At 39.8% G+C, this 18,190-nt stretch overlaps 1 protein-coding gene across 2 annotated transcripts in view; it reads right to left on the bottom strand.

The window, feature by feature from the left end:
* The window catches only part of ADK (adenosine kinase), a 616,356-nt gene that overhangs the window by 58,218 nt on the left and 539,948 nt on the right, over window positions 1-18,190 (bottom strand). For both annotated transcript variants that reach the window (XM_021006126.2, XM_021006124.2), the window contains 2 exons: window positions 9,722-9,757; window positions 1,472-1,586 (listed from right to left, as the gene is read on the bottom strand). In XM_021006126.2, coding sequence (XP_020861785.1) covers window positions 1,472-1,586; window positions 9,722-9,757 — 151 coding nt within the window. The remainder of the gene's footprint in view (window positions 1-1,471; window positions 1,587-9,721; window positions 9,758-18,190) is intronic.

Raw genomic sequence — 18,190 nt, 5'->3', positions numbered from 1 at the left:
CACCTCCACAAATTCTCTGTTCTCTAGACCACGCAGCCCAGATCTTTTCATTGATTCTCACATGGGATAGTTTTCAGGGACCCACTTTTATTGTCAGGGCTGCCCCCCCATCTGTCAATGTCGATACTAAAATCAGGCATCCATAGACAGAAAAGAGCCTGACCAAAGCAGGGGCACTTAGATTATTGCCTCCCTCACTTTGGGGAAAGCTGATTTTTAAAATTAAAATTTTATTTTTTTAAATGAACAAAAAGTTATTTTCTTTCCTTCCCACCCCAACTTCCATTTAAAAAAAGAAAAAAAAAGCCCCCTTATAACATATATGCATACTGAAACAAAACAAATTCCAACACTGGATATGTCTAAACAATTTATGTCTCATTCTGTATCCGGAGTCTGGGTGAATATAATTTAGCATTTATTTACAAACTTGTATCTTATATTGTTTGTAACTTAGTTTTGCAAAGTAGGCAAGATGGGCAAGTTTACATGACATTGAAGGTAATAAGAGCCCCTTTCCTGCCTCCAAAGTCTCCCCTCCCCAACTAGACTGAAGGCTCCTTGAAGGTAGGAACCACTTGTTCTGTATCACCTAGGTAGCAAAGTACTTGAAATCTGGAAGACTTTAGTTAAAATCCTGCCTTAGATACTTACCAGCTGGGTGATGCCAGGCAAATCATTTAACTTTTGTTTGCCTCGGTTTCCTCATTTATAAATTGGAGATAATAATGCCCTCCTTACCAGAGTGAGTGTATGGATCAAATAAGTTAGCATTCGCATAGCTCTTTGTAGATGGTAAAGCACTATATAAAGGCTAGCTATTCTTATTACCTAGAAGATCTACTCCATGTTCAACCAAGTGATGGTATTAACCCAGATGCTCAATCAAATGCAAATGAAAAAGGAGAGCTACCATACTGGCAACACCATTACTCTGCATTCCCTGATGCTGTAAAAATGACGGCCATGCTGGACAAAATACCTTTTCCAACTTTCCCACAAAGCGCTGTGAAACAGACAGTGAAGGAAAACGACAAGTGAGAATTCGGACTCCACAGCATCAAGCCTGGGAATTCACTTGGTCCTGAATTTCACTCCTTCATTTTCACAAAAGCTCAAACTTACCACACTAAAGAAGCAACAACTGCTTCACCAGGAAAGGGTGTTTCTAGTTTCTCAGCAAAGACATTTAGATGATGAGAAAATCTCCCATCAGAAAAATCGAAATAAATCACAGTTTTAGGATTGGCCCTGCAAATATAACTTTTTGTAAGACATCACCTTTTCAAAAGAAATCTTTGCTGTTGAGAAACAGAAGGCAGAATCTATTTATTAAAATTTAAAAAACCCCCCAAGTTAGACACATTACTTTGAATATATTATGAAAGAGTAAAATTTGCGGCAAGTGATAAAGATGTGATTAATGATTCTAACATGGTATATATCACACACGGCCCATATGTGCATGTACCTGTAGCCATGATTGTATCGTTTTTCCCTTGGGTGAAGATTACAGTTCGCTGCCTTTTCAAGTTCACCTTTGGCAGGGCTTGTGCCTTCCGGGCTATCTCTTTAATTTCTTCAGTCTATTAATAGAAATGAAAAGGAAATTTTATAACCAGTACAGGAGAACAGAACTTTATTAACAGATCAAAGATTTTGCTGCTTATGAGAATAAGATAGACTGGGTGATTTGCAAAGCAGGGAGGATATTTCATTCTTTCAGAGGTTTACACAATATGATGATGCTATTGACTTAATTTTGGAAATAATATCGTAGCTAAACCAACTGCTCTAACACAAAGCTGAAATAATTGCCATCAAATACAGAAATGTCTTTTCTGGAGGGCTTCTACTCCAGCTGGTCCTGCCTGTTCCTCCCAACATTCCATGTCTAGCTCTGAAGCTCCACAGTCTTCTGCCCCCACCCCTAACCCCTCAGTGCCATCCCTATGGAGGCATCCCTTTCCATCACAAAAGCTGTTGGCCTGGAAATTTCAGGCGGGCAGGAAGTGGTTTCACATTTTATTATCCTTAGTTATGAGGAGACCGACATACAAACCTAACATGTTTAGAAGAGGAGGGGACCAAAGGTAGATGGACAACAGGAATCACGGGAAGCCATTTCAAAGAAATTATCCGTTTGTTCACTTGGGTTTATTATCTCTCTCTCCTAGTCCCACCACCTCATCTGAACAACAAAAAATAAGGAATTAAAGGCAAATGACTTGTAGGTGAGATGATTGGGAAGGAGCCATGGAGGTAAAATAGGCAAGTTTCCTTGGGTTAACAGCCTCCTAATTAGTTTTCCTGCCTCTAGCATCTCCCCTCCCAAGCCTTCTTCTACAAAGCCCTCACACAGATATTCCTAAAGCTTAGGTCTGACCATGTTACTACTCCTCTGCTCAAGAATGTTCAGGGGCTCCCTGCTGCTACTGAGATAAATTCACACTCATTTGTCCTTCAAAGCCCTTCCCAATCTGGCCCCAGCCTCCCTCTGTGGACTCCATGCATAGCTGCACTCTACACACCAGGAAAATGACCTTCTTGCTGTTACCTGGTACATGACATTTTACTCCTTCTTTCCACCTTTGAACAGGCAGTCCCTCATCCTTGGAATGTACTCTCTACTCATCTTGGCCTTTCTTCAAGGTTCTGCTCGAGCACCTTCTCCTACACAAGATCTTTCCTGGTCCTCTTGGTCCCTAGTGTCCTACACAGCCATGCACCCCTCCCCCCATCTTTATATTTGCTTTGAATTTATTTTTCAACTTGAAAGGCAACATGGTTTAGTGAACAGAGAGCTAGTCATGGAGTTGGGAGGACCTTGGTTCTAGCCCTTGAAAACATACTGTGACCCTAGAGAAATCACTGAATATCTCAATGGCTCAGGCAATGTTCTAAGAACTATTGTTTGAAAAGTAGTTTAAGATTTGCTAGATACTTCCTCACCAAGAATTCCCCAACACCTAGGGAAATCACAGAGGTGGGGGGAAAAGCTCTCCAAATATTTTCAACTTTCATTCTCACAATGACCCATTATCCCCATTTCATGGATGAGGAAACTGAGGCAGAAAATGATTACGTGACTTGCTCTGGGTCACACAGCTAGCTCATAAGTATCTGAGGCTGGATTTTCTGGACTCCAGGTCAGTGCTCTGTGCACTGCGATGCCCTCTAGGGTGCCACAGAAGTGTGCAGAGCATATTCCACTTTTGTTTCTGTACCCGTAGTGTTGAGCACAGCGCCTAGCATGAAGCAGGCACCTAATGTTGTTGCTGTTGTTATTTGTCCTTCATTTTGAAGAGGACCAATGACAGTGAAGGCAGGAGGGAATCCTGGATGAAATATCTGCATGCTGACACTTAAGGAAGTAAGAGGGGATGTGCCCAGAATGAGGAGCATTCACAACCCAAGCCGTGCTACGGCCCCTGCCCCATGCCAAGCAGGCCACCTCATCCTGGGCAGGGGCCTGCTGGCCTTGCCATCATCTCAGCTTCACTTCCAGTTGCTGCTTATGAGTAGATTTCAGAGGCCATAGAGCTTTAACCTTCAGTTTTTTGGAGTGCAGGTGTTGGGCTGAATCAGGATCATCTTCGTTATCTTCCTTTCAAAAACCAGAGCTGCAGTAATGATGAAAGTTATGCATTCAAATCCCTCCATCTTCTCAACAGGCTGTGGGCTTGACACAAAGTCTGACACTCTACTTTGAGAATGGGTTCAGGAAAAAGTTTGGGGCTCTTGTATGGCCTGCATGCTTGTTAGAGATAAAACACAGTCCTCAGAAAGTCTCTTGGCATGCACTTGAAAGTAGAGTCAACGAACATGCTAACAGAACAGGAAAGGTAACTCCCATCGCCACAGCACTGAGGTACAAGGGATAAATGGAAAAGGATGTGATGGCAGCCCACTAATGAAAAAAGGACAGAGAACATATCTGCACAGCAGGAGAGAAGACTTTTCTATTGAAATTTTAAAAATCTCATCTCCAGAATATGAGGATTTTTCTTTGATCCTCATTTGAAATACGTGCTTGATATAACAGGGACTAAAGCTCTTTTTTTGGATGAAAGATTGACCTCTACAAATTTGGAGAATGGGAAAAAAGGAAACCAGTCATTTTAAGTCTTGAAGGTGTTCAGAGGAGTTCACTCGTTCATCCAACAAACAATGATTAAACACCTAATAATAACAATAATAATAGTATTACATAGTACTTTAAGGTTTACAAAAGTCTTTACCGATATCATGTAATTTTATCTCCACAGCAACTCCAGGAGGTAGGTGCTATTATGGTACTTATTTTACACATGAGAAAACTGAGGCAGAGAGGTTAAATGACTTGCCCATGGTAACACAGCTAGCGTCTGAAGCCCTGTTTGAATTCAGTTCTTCCTGACTCCACGCCTATCCTCCAGTGCTCTATCTGCTGCACCCATCAGCTGCCTAGGAACGTACAGAACACTTATGCTGAGTGCTGGGAGAGATAAAAAGTTCAACTAAAACTTACTATCTGTCCTCAGGAGCTTTATAATCTAATATTTATACAGAGCTTAAACATGCACAAAACACTTCCCTTCCAACAAGCTTCTGAAGTAGAGAATCCGGTACTATTATCACCATTTACAATGAGGAGTTGGGGCTCAGAGACACTAAGTGACTTGACTATGGTGTGGTCAGAGAGCGAGAAAATGAACCTGGGTCTGTCCTAGCTCCAGTATCAGAGGTCTTCTCTCAACAGGCATTCCACTTGGGTCACAGTAAAGAACCCAGAACAAATCTTGGAATAAAGGTAGCACAAGGCTAGAAGAATGTTTGTGGTCATTTAAACTGCTCTCCTGCCTGTAGATAAGCCAACAGGTAAAGATTCACATGCAGCTTTCTGCTGTTTTATATTTAGAGACATTTAGAAAAATGCTTACATCTGTCAGTCAGTCATTCTAGGGCGTAACAATGTCAGCCATGGCCAAGTGCCTAACTCACATTCCTCACAAAGAAGCTTCAGAACACTTCCTCTACTCCCACTTAACTGAGAATAAAAACAAAACAAAGCAGTCATTCCTTGTGCTCATAGAAAACCAGAAAGTACTGTTAAGGGTCTCCGCAGCCTTCTCTTCTCCAGGCTAAATCCTACTTCACTGAATATTTCCTTATGTATACTGCTCTGCAGACCTTTACATAGCTGCATAACTTTTCCTTAAACTCTCCCCAATTTCTCCACATCTAGAACTTGGCTCCTAAACTCTACAGACACAAGGGTCTCTCATTAGCAATAAGTACTGAGAATCTGCCTATGAAATGTATGTAACAAAATTAATCTATACATCTTAGAAACATGCTGCCTCTACCCTTTCTTTTAAGGGTACTACCCAGCCAATTCCTGTCTAGTTTATGACCAGCCATGACTTTTAATTTCATTGTTATAATCCTAAGAAGTCATTCCTTGTCTTGCTCTTATGAGGTCGGTCTCTGTCCATGAGCCCCTACCCCAAGTGCCTTTGCTTGCACATTTCCTAATTAGCAGGGTTCTTTGGACAGCTAGATGGTTCTCCTCTCCAATTTATTGTGATCATTCTGAAGTCTGACCTCTTCTTTCAATATGCTGATATGCACTTTTGTGTTTTATTTCACCTGCAAACTTACTGTTCCTTCCAGCCCACTATTGTGGTCACAGATACAAAAGCTGAATACCGCTGGGGGGAAAGCCAACACCAGCAGAATGCTATTTCTGACGTTCCCCAAATGCTGCCTCAATTGATCATAATACTAAGCGTTTTCCAAAAAGACGGGAATCTACTTAAGAGATCTGAAGTTAATATGCTATGTCAGGGAGCATCTTACATAGATGGAATCAGAAAAAACAAACAAGTAACCATCCCTTTCACTTCTTCTGAGTTGCATGGATCCTTCTTCACACTATGAGAATTTGCCTAAGGATCCAACACTGTGGTCTTCTAGCAGGACCTGGGTTGTTTCGTTAAGGAATATGGAGCACAACCGAGAATGACAATGGGGTTATTGGACTCCCTGGAAAGAAGCACTCTGTGAATTTCAAGGAGGTTGGAAGGATTTACTCCATCATCCTGCAGGCATAGAGTTACTCTGCATGGCCATTCCTCTCCTCTGTGGGGGTAACTTTTGGAGGCCTGGACCCTTTTCTCAGGAATTCTCTAGGATTCTTTGCATCACAGTGCTTCAGCGCTCAATCTGGTCTTCCTGACCCTTACTCTTACAGGTGTACAGGCAGGTAGAGGAGCGGGAAGGTTTCTGATCCCAGACTCTGGACTGGTTATAAAAATACACTTCAGGGATTCACAAAGCAGGCGGCCACATATTACAGAATCACTGCCACCAACCGAGTCAGATAGACATGGCTCATAGCAAGAGAAAACAAACTGCACAGCAAAGAAAGTCTGACCTCTTAATCACTCAGCACATGCTTCATTCACAGACAATGATAAAATTAAGTACTTTTGTACTGGAACTTTTGTGGACTTTTCCCCTCTTTTCATTTTATTCAAAACAATTTTTAATAAAGATTTTAAGGGCTTCTATAAATGGAACACACTTTTAAATTGCCCAATTTTATTTGATGTAAGTTCTAAAAATATAAATCTTTAAGCATCACATTCTCAAAATAAGGTATATTTTAAAAATCATTCCCATTTGAACTGAGTTTCTAGAATAATAAAAGACCTTGTGAAACTTTACCCCCAAGTACTGTCATTTTAAATTCTTAGCAGGGCTGTCATTTAAATCAGGTACCAAGCAATTTCCCATCACTTCCATAAAAATACCCTCTCTCTTCTGCTTTTTGCTCTGCCCGGCTCCAATTCTTATCTCACTCTCCAGTACCCTGCTAGCTGTCTCTTTTTTACTGTAAATTACTGAATCCATTTTAGAGATTGAAGAGGTTTTTTTTTTTTTAAAGAAGCATTATCCCAAATTTACAAAGATGCTAAGTAGAATGTCAGGAACAATAACACTGTGGACATTTCCTGATGATTAAACATTATTATTACTATTTTTTAAAATTTGAGTGGCTCTTTCAGCAGATAGATCAGTGGCAGCAAATATTATGTTTTTATTGCCCTCTTGAGCTCAAGTTCTTTGGGATCCAACTGGGACCAATTCTTGGTGAATACAAATTGTAATTGAAGGATACAGAGACAGTGGTGTTGAAAAGGATAAATGCTTTCCCTCTTCCCTTTCTTCTTGAGCCTACAAGTTACACTTTTTTACTCTCTGACAAAATTCAGAGGAAAAGGGAAGGAGGGTTCAGACGGAGAGTCCAAAGAGTCCAAAAAGGCTTCAGACCCATGATAGGGTCTCATCGTACTTAGGACTGTTTGGGTGAAGTAGCCTGTGCTTGTCAGCAATATCGAGCCCTTAAGCTAAGGTTTCCATATTATTGTTTGCTGGATGTGGCATTATGAAATCATGGAGCTTCTCCCATAGGCAATTAAGTGTTGTTATTAATGAAATGCCTAACTGAGGTTATTCTACTTGTGGCCCATGTTTACACAATTCGGTTTTTTGCAAACCCAGGGAGGGAGAAAGAAGACTGTCACTGATAATGCTGTAAATCCATCAATCTTACACATCACCGTCCACACAACTGACAGGTCAGTTTTTGCCCTGTAAAGAGCTAATCAGGTAAAGAATCATAATCACTGCGCACTTTGCTAGATGCTGCAATCAAATATGGCAGACATAAAATGACCAGAGGAAGCCCACACTGGCATCTCTAAGTACTAATAGAAAAGCTAATATGATGGTGGTTAACAGACAACAGCGAGAACAGCGTGTCACTAAAGCTGAATTTAAACCAGGCACATCCAGAACTTGAGCTCAAGAGGGCAATACAAACATAAAATGGGCAAGCTTAATAAACTATTTTCTCTTTTTTATTGTCTAGCTACTTTGGGATCAAGCTCATTTATTATGCTACACGTTATATTTCTAAGCATCTATAAAATGTGTTTTATTTGACAGAACAAATCCAAAATACATTTTAAAAAACACAAGATACAACAGAAAAGGAGCCTGATGGAAAATGAGAGATCTGCATTCCACAAGATTCTATCTATTAAAGATTTCTGATGTATATGGCAACCTAGGGCATCTATTTTTAATATGACAATTTTTCATCATCATCACCATCATCTCAACTTTTAAAAAATGTATCAGGAATATTTGTATTCTAATGATCTAAACATTTGTCTACTCAGATGAACATTCTCCCAGCTGCATTAATCTTGCTGGCCTATTAATGGTTTGAGAAATTATAAAGTGAAGCAAAATATGAAAAAAAATGAGTGCATGCTCATCATCTCCATCAAGGAGACTACCTTGAAACAAACATGCAAACACATACTGACCCAGCATCTCAGTTCTCACAAGGCGAGATTCTGGGGGTCAGGGTCCAGGATTTGGAACCAGAATCCCCAGAGAGTTCTCCAGGGTGCTAATGTGTGACCTTTGGCAGCTAAGCAATTACTTACACTCCAGGCCTCATCATCCTCATCTACAAAAGGCCCCGGGTTTCACTGTCAAGTGTAGTGACATGGGTGAAATGTATGCTTCCTTTGAGTACAGAAACTAGCCATTTCTACCTTTTAATACCAAGATAATCACAAATTCACACACCACTTTCTTCTGAGAGGCTCAAACTGGGTTATGCTAATATCACTCAATCACCCTCCATTGGCTTCCTTGGGTAGTAGGAATACAAGGTGAAGGTTTGTGTATCCTTCTCCACTCTTCCCCCTACCGCTCAGATTTAAACAAGTTCTTTATTATTTAACATTTGGGCTGAATGGCATACTAAGGTATTGTACAGAACACAGAATTATACATAGACCTGCCCACTCAATCTGACAGTCAGAATGGATTTCCTCCCCCTCAGTTAACCTGGCTTCAAATTAGGAGCTGTGTTTTCCAACATCATATTGTGAGGCTATATTCCATAGCTAATCATTTGGCAATGACTGCGATCTGATTGGAGTCAATAATAACCCCACAGAGCCTCTTGAAAAAATATCTCGTCAAGATTAAAACTCACAGGCAAGTGGAATTGAGGTTTTGTACATCATTGCTGAGCACCAGTGTTTACTTCAGTTAATCTATGATTGGGGTGGTGGCAGTGATCCTATTTCTGTGTATTTTACATTATGTAACCTCCACCCCTCCCCCAAACAGGCAGTTTATGTAAGTGAGGGTTTAAATTAATCAGTTCCTAACAACTTTAAATACAACCTTTCTGAAATTAATTTGCATAATGAGAATGCATATGTGGCAGGGCTGAAGTTATTTCAACAGTGTCCTATTCCACGCTTTAGTCTTGCCCTGCCACTGCTGCAGCCACGGATCTTCATGGAGTGTAATGCAGCTAATGAGGTAGCTTTTTAACTGAGCCAACTGACAGGCCCCATATCTGCAGAGGCAGCTTGAAATCGTGCCCAACCTCTTGGCTTCCCAAGAGGCTTTTCAAAATTCAATAAATAACATCTGTAGGCGATGTTGGGTGCAGACCTAGCAGAGTGCGTCATAACACTGTGCTGGCAGAACAAAGAAACCATGACGACTGCCAGGTTTCCATAGCAACGGCGGTGCAGCTCGGGGAGTATAATAGCACATCAATCACTGTCCAAAAGAACTTCATTATCAGCAAGAAAAAACCTTTAGGATCTGTTTAGTGTGCAATTGTGGGTTAACTCACCTCGAAGCCTTGCTCTCTAGCAAAAGTGGCGGCTTCCTGAAATAAGAAAAGGAACAGTTAATTATAAAGTGCTAGATAATGAAGAAATAACCCATGCTGAAGCGCATCCAAGACGTCTTCCTTTGACACAATTATCTCCATGTACCCAGAGAGTGCCATTTTGATGCTGGTATTGAAAAGATCCCCCCCACCCACCCTGTTCCCCACCCCTGCCCAAGGCAACATAACTGCCATGGATTTCACAAGGTCAAATGGAGAAGATGCAGGACATGTTTTCATGTGGATGCCACATTGAGTGCAGGTGATATGACCTCAGTCAGTGAAGACAACCACTTCAAACCAGAGAAACAGACTGACAGCTACACCTTTAATCACAAACAAAACCACCACGGTTTTACTATGTGACCTTAGACGTCCAAAAGTTAAACCTAAAAATAATCTGAGGTCTCATGGGGTTTAACAAAAATCTTAATGCTAATGGCACAATCCAAGGGACATATTAGATATAATAAGCCTTAATTACAGGTGAAAGCAATATAACAAATGGCAGAAATACATCCAGGCAGTCAACCCCCTTTCTTTTTATTACTGATCAAACCTGTTTGTTTCATGCCCATATTTTTAAATCCAAGGCTGATAAAAAATGGTAGCAATTTCACTTCCCAATCTGCTTCTCTCTTTAATATGAAAAAATATTGCAGACAACTGTCAAGAGCCTTTACATCTTAACTTACATTCCTCCAAATTATCTCTGCCAAGAGATATTAATAGAAGGATGGGCTTTGAGCCTAACAGGGTAGTGAGCAGATCCAACTAGAATGAAATGACTGCTTCTCCAAGCCATGTAAGGGAGAAAGGAGAGTCTGGGTTTGGACCACCGCTTTCAATACTACCTAGGTGTTAGATAACACATTAGCAAAGCTTTGAGTGGGAGCGAGCGTGCACACACACCCTCTCCCTCCTACTGAATCATACAGATTGGATCTGGAGGGCCATTTTGAGAATTCGGAAAGGGCAAAGCGGATGATTACAGCTGGACATTGAAGTTAATAAAAAGTGATAAGCTGGAAAGCATAACTCCTCAGGCTGCTTGCTAGAGAAACATGAGGCTGACCAGGTTAGCCTAAGCTGATGTTGATCCCCTCCCCAATGCGCCCCCCCCCCCCAATTGAATCGTGGCCTTGACAAGTAGGTCCAGGCAAGGTTAGCCACTTGGACAATTTGTTTACGATAGCACTCCTTCTTGTACATCACACAGTCAATGACACTTGCTGGCCTAGCTGTCAAAGAAGAGTGGAAGGATCAAACTCTATCAAAGCCATGTTTTCCCAAGCTGCCATGTGATTAGCTAAGCTCATTCTCATATAAAAAGACAACTATTTATTTATGTAGAACTTCACTATGGGCATGGAAGACTTCCAGAGGACTGAGACACAAGGGTAAGAGGGGGAATTTGGGGAGTCAGGAGGGGGATAAAACTAATAAAACACAATGCTCAAAAGCAAATCAACAAGAAAGGATCACACAAAACTGCACAAAATCAGGTAAGCTGAGAGAGACCAGTTGCATCATAGCATTACTTTTTCTATTGCAACAAGTCATTTGCAGCTTTGTTTAACTATTGCTAAACTAGAATAATGGTAATAACAAAGGATTCTAAAGAACAGTGATACAAATATACTTCTCATTGGAGAAGGGAAGACATTCAAAAAAGGTTACTTCCATTTTCTATCTCAGAGTCTCCTAAAATGGCAAGGACTATGGGCCCTGTCATCAGAATGGTTAAGCACTTTATTCTGAGCCTTCAAAAGATCTTATCTTTGGACTTCCTCCCACCTTCCTTTGATCTTGGGTCTGGAACCCTCATCACTCCATTAGAGAAGGCAGATGGCTCCTATCACTGCTGACTTTCCCTAACTCTGATCTGAAGGTGTTTTTGGCTTAGGGAAGTAACAATACTTATTTTATTTTTCCCTCTCAATCAAACTCAGCAACACTGGGACAGTTTGGCATAGTGAGGATTTTAAGCAGAATTCTAATCTCTGGGCATTGAAGGCCTAAGAGTACTGGGAGTGTGGGTGGGGCTGTAACTCTGGGCAAAGAAGTAAGAAAGGTTCCAAACATCAATTGCACTTCCAAGAAAATTAACCAGATTATAATGAAGAGGGCTTCCCAGTGTCTTTTCATAGCAAAAGTGAGAAAAGGAAACAAGCAGTCCCCATCTGTGCTGCCCGGGGCACCAAAGACTGAGTTTCCCATATCTAATAAAGCAGTCAGGTGAAAATCCAACCTTGGAGTGGCCGTGACACGTGGAGAATAGCTGAGGTTAGGAGAGGGAAGCAGGATGGTTCCTAATGGAGGTGATTATCCATGTGATAATCATTATATTTAAAGGGTTTCCATTTTGGATTTGACATTAAAAAAAAAAGATCACAAAGGAGGAGGGATTAAGGAAATAAACAAGCTTCCCAGAAGCTTTTGCTCCCCTGAGAGAGCAGCAGCTCCATCCATGCATGACATGCGACAACAGCAAAGCCAAGCAGGCTGGGGAAGAGGATACCTCTTTGCATTTTGAAAACTTTCCCTATGATTTCATCTCTCCCAGGCAGGTCATATTTTCAGCCTCAGCCCCCATTGTCATTTAGGCTATCATTCTGTACCATTTGGGGTTTACAAAGAGCGCTATCCCCATAATATGTCTTTCACAACAACAGAGGCATTTTTTCCTTTCTGGAATTGGCTGTTGTGAATAAAATGACATACAATTAATGCCTCAGATCCTCATCTAGACCATACCATTTGGACTTATACATCACAGTAGGTTTGCTGTTTCTGAGATCAGGCTGAAAATAGCAATGGGGAGCCAACAAACAAAGCTTGGGCTCCAACAGCCAAATGGAGGTGGTGGCTGTTGGGGTCATTTGCTTAAAGAAGATACCTGCAAAATAATGGCAAGTGAAAACTATGTATGCATACTTGTATAAAAAGCTATTGGAAAGGTATCAGCATACCATTATTAAATAGAATTTACATCCTCTTTAAAGAATAACACTGTTCAGTTTACTGAGAAAAGGAGATAGCTTCATTTTATATATATATATTTTACACACACACGTATATATACAAATGTAAAGACAACTTCTATTAGTATAAAATGGGAAAACAACCCCCTCTTTTTGCTTTTATGTGCATTTCAGGTAATACTCCAGGGCTTCTTTCTTTTTTTTTGTTTGTTTTGTTTTAGGCAATTGGGGTTAAGTGACTTGCCCAGGGTCACACAGCTAGTAAGTATCAAGTGTTTGGTCTGAGGCTGGATTTGAAGTCAGGTACTCCTGACTTCAGGGCAGGTGCTCTATCCACTGCGCCACCTAGCTGCCCCTTCCAGGGCTTATTTCAAAAAACAGAACTACCTCTGACATAAATGAGGCTCACCCCAAAGCCTGCTTATCTTCTTAGCTTGGGGCTGTGAATGTGTTCCTATGTAAAAGGTTTTTTGTTTTTTTAAAATTAGGTAATCAAACACCAGAGGTGAAGTGTAGAGTAGTGGATAGAAAAGTAATCTCAGACTTTGGAAGACCAGGGCTCAAGGCCAGCCTCTGATCCCGGCTACCTATGTGAACCTGGGCAAGTCACTCTCAGTGCTCCAAGGTCACTCTCCAAGACTAGGTCCTGACAGGCCTTGGCAGAGGAAGCTCATCACCTGGAGCTCTTCCTCCTAGTGAAAGGACAAGCAAACACCTTCAAAGAAAACAGTCTATGATTTGATAGGGGCAGGTGACTCAAAGCCTTCACGTGGTCATGCCTGTCTGGCAATTCTGGCTGGGAGCAGGGAAAATACAAACTGCCATAAGACAAGGACTGCTGTTTTGAGGAATCAGGTTAAGACCTACAATTAGATATCTCACTTCCTGAATTTTGGCTTCTAGGATCACAGACTTAGAACTAGATGGAATCTTAGAGTTCATTAAATCCAACACTTCATTGGACAGGTAGGGAAACTGACAGAGAGAACTTAAATGACTTGGAAAGGGTCATACAGCCAATAAGAGTCTGAGAAAGGACTCTATCTAATTCAGCACTCTATCCACTGTACCACCTAGCTGCAATGTCCCAATTATACTAGGGCATGAGGATAAAGAAGACAGGATCCCTGACCTCCAGAAGCTCATAAGAAAGTAAATTATGGGACAAGATCCCCTCTTAGAGAAAATACCTGGCCCCTAGAATATGTTCCGCTTGATGTTTTTCTTAGAAACATCCCTCTGGGGGCAGCTAGGTGTCACAGTGGATAGAGAACCAGCCCTGGAGTCAGGAGGACCAGAGTTCAAATTGAGCCTCAGACACTTGCTAGCTGTGTGACCCTGGGTAAGTCACTTAGCCCCATTGACTACCCACCCTCCCCCCCAAAATATCCCTCTAGAAATTTGAGATCACCTTGGTGGAAATAAAGATTTAAATTCCTCAGAGAACACCAAGGAACATATACATTACCAGTGAGTGTAGGGACTGCATAAAATTAAAACTAACTTCCTGTAAGATAAGCTGCCAACAGCTGCTACACTGCAATGTATATATACTCGGCTGCAAATGCCCAAGTTCAGGGATGACAGGATGGTTGAGGCTTCCTATCCCTGAAAAGCCTTGAATGCCAGGAGGTACTTGCCAACTGCGTTCAAGACCCTGGACAACTTCCTGAGTAATGGGAATATAGACAATGACTGGTGGTCCTTATTTTCAGCAACTGTTATTTCCTGAGAACAACGTGGGGATTGGGTTTATCCCTGAAGAAGAAAAGTACTGTCCCTTTCCTGGAAGGAATGTGCTGCTGCTACTACTACTACTACTACTACTACTACATGGGCCACACATTTTGAATCTCACAGTAGAAGACTAGACTATACGAAGCTGTCAGATACTACACTTTGGGGGACAACGTAATTAACTCCATTAATTGTATTAATGGAGGAGACTCTGAAATAGGTGAATGACCATCAAAGACTTTCCAGGCTTTTAACATGTACTTGTATATTTCCTACCAAATCATTTCCTTCTGTCCTTGGAGTTTGTTTCTGTATTCAAGTCAGAAGACAAATCTAAGGTCCTGGGTATTGGGAATGATTCCAGAGCTACTTCTTGAAGATCTTAGTCAGAAAGTCAAAACTTTTTCTTCTCTTCAGAATTCTTCCTTGCTTCCCACTCCACACTACAGACAGAGCAACACCTCTTAAAAACTTCAGCCAGGGTCTCATCTAACCAGAGTAATCATTCTGACTTTCACTCCTTTCTCTCTCTAAGCTTGCTATACCCATGTCTCATACCTTCTCTGGACTAGACTATGGATTGGAGGACCTTATTTGGAAAGTCCCTGACAGGTGGCATTTTTGTTTGCAAAAACAAAGAGATGATGTCAGTAAAAACATCTCACTTTTATTATGTCCAAAAAGAATGTGAAAGCAAGGTTTCACACAGATAATTCTTACTGCTAACAATTCGCCCCTAAGGATAATTCAGCTTTGACTGCCCTTTCTTTATGCTTTTGGGTTGCTGATTATAGTTAATTATCTCTTCCATAGAAGTTTTATTCACTAGGAAATATTCCCCCTTAGAGTCAGTGACTTTTTATTTTTCTTTTGGCAACAAGTTTAGGTTTGAAGTACAGCATACTATGGGTCTTCCTCTCAAACAACAGAAGTATAAGGCTTCAATCAGAATCCTCCAGGGAAGAGAAATCACTGATTCCAAGTCTAATCTAATGTCATTACAAACAAGTTTTGCAACACTTGCAGCAATGATATACCTCTAGGTCATTCTGAAATTTTATGATGGATAAAGAAAACTACCTATTGTTAATTTCTTCCCATCACATTATCTCCGTCCATTGATCTATACATCACAACAAAGAAATATGCTATCCAGGCTTCAACATATTTTCTCATTCTGTACTTCACAGCTAGGATGCACTTCTGGTCATATAAAATGCCACTTAATTTATATACTTTCCAGTGGGAACGCATCAATAACATTATTTCTTTTATTTATCTTTTTGAGGAGAAAATTTAACCTGAAAAATCAAGCAAAATAAACAAAGACCAGAGCAAACTCATGAAGAAAAACAGAACCCAGGAAAATCCTTTAACAATTTCATGTATAGAAAAAATTGTACTACATTTTTTAATGTTTGTAATCGAGGAGGTTTTTTCCTTGCACTCTGACATTTACTATCACATTTTCTGTCTAAGCAATGCCAAAGAGAAACATTATTTAACATTTATTGAGTGCCAAAACTATGTTCAGATATAAAGACAGTGGTGTAAATAAAAGTTTTGCAATAAAAATTATACAGATAATGAAGACACAAAGCCAAAAAGTGAGGCTTGATCTACAGCATACTTAATTTTTAATTCTTTTTTTTTCTTTTTAAATCTTTACATCTGAGGAAGTGGAAGAGGAATGAGATGTTGGAGAAAGTACATTATCAAAATGTGAACTACCAGATCATATTGAGTTTGACCACATCCAATATAACTTCTCTGGGAAACAGAAACAATTCAGTGTACAAAGAAGGAAATACTCAAGAGTTTTGGCTTTGGATTTTAGCTGAAAAGAGAGCAGATCTTTTTGTATCTGTTTTTTTCCTTGGTCATGTTTGAAGCCATGTTAATTCAGATATAGGGATGAATGATGTCACTAACGGACATCAAGTTTCTAGAGTGGATTATTTATATAATCAGAAGGTTACATTTGATATCACCCAGAAAGCAGTACAAAGTGTACAGGGATTTAACCCCAGGCTGGAGTATTAGTAAGCACTCACTTTACATAGGTCACATTAAAATAGACTTTTAAAATCTGATGAAACAACAGTAATATAAATTAAACCCACATAATTATGTTATTTGTAAGAAGTGTGAAATCATCACACCCAGTATCAGAAGGCTTGGTTACAGAAAATTCAAGATGACTAGATGTCTGGAAAAGCCCGGTCCTTAAATATTCTGCATCTTTAGTCATAAGGATGAATACCCTGCCAATTACAGTCCCTGATTAGGCCCACTCAGCTGTGACTCATTTTTTATCTATGTATCCTTAAGAAAGCTAGCACAGTATAATGGAAATGGCACTATATTTGGAACTGGGGGCATCTAGGGTCTTTGTCAACATCAATGATGAAGAAAGGGGAGAACTCTGAAAGACAATGATGTGACTGCTTATATAACTTATTAAACAACTAAGATTTTAAAAGGACAGTTGATCGTCACTATTCTTTAATATGGTTCTAGAAATGCTAACTGTTGGGCAGCTAAATGGCGCAGTGGATACAGCACCCACCCTTAAGTCAGGAGGACCTGAGTTCAAATTTGGCCTCAGACCAAACACTTGACACTAGCTGTGTGACCCCGGGCCTTAACCTCAATTGCCTAAAAAAACGAACAAACAAAAAACCAAAAAGAAATGCTAACTGTTGCAATGAGAAAAGATAAAGAAATTGAGGAAAGGAACATAAGTAAAGAATAAACAACACTGTTACATTGGAGAATGCTAGAAATTCAACTGAAATTAATTGGAACAATAACCAGTAAAATAGCAGGATTTAAAAATGATAAAATTATAATCTCTTTTTATTCAGCAACAAAACCCAGCAAGAAAATATAGAAAAAGAAGTTCCATTAAAATACCTATGAAATAGAAAATATCTGGGAGGCCACCAACCAACATAAACATAGGAATTATATGAATACAACTATAAAACTTTTTTTACAGAAATAAAAGAAGACTTAAACAACTAGAAAGATATTAATTGCTCATGGTTGGGCTGTGCTAATGTAATAAAAAATTACAATACTACCTAAATTAATTTGTAGATTTAGTGTCTAATCTAAAATATTACCAAAATAGTCGATAAAGCCAGAGATACCAACTACTGAGATAAAGACTCATTATTAGACAGCAACTGCTAGGGAAAACTGGAAAGCAATCAGTAAGGAACTAGGTTTAGACCAACATCTCACAACATACACCACAATAAATTCCAAATGGCTACAATTACTCAAGTATAAAAGATCTTATTGTAAATAGACTAGAGAGAGAGAGAAGTACAGAAAAAGATACTATTGACAACTATGGATATGGAAGAGTTACTGATTAAATAAGAGACAGAAAGGATTACAGGATATAAAAGACAATTTTTATTACATAAAAATGAAGAGTTTTTACACAAACAAAATCAATGCAGTTAGAATTAGAAGAAAAACAGTTAAATGGGGGGAAATCTTTGCAAAAAGAATTTCTAAGCAAGTTCTGATATTAAACATCCATAGGGAAGTCACACATACAAACATACATACACACACATATATACGTATATGTATGCATGTATAAGAGCCATTTCCCAATATAGAAATGGCCAAGGCATATGAACAGGAAAATTTTCAGAGGAAACAGGAAATTTTCAAATGTCTATATTAAAAA

The sequence above is a fragment of the Phascolarctos cinereus genome, unplaced genomic scaffold, assembly GCF_003287225.1.
Source record: "Phascolarctos cinereus isolate Bilbo 61053 unplaced genomic scaffold, phaCin_HiC Scaffold_3;HRSCAF=262, whole genome shotgun sequence".
Taxonomy (NCBI): Eukaryota; Metazoa; Chordata; class Mammalia; order Diprotodontia; family Phascolarctidae; genus Phascolarctos; species Phascolarctos cinereus.
Note: the sequence above shows the minus strand (reverse complement) of the source record. Positions and strands in the feature narration are given on the sequence as shown.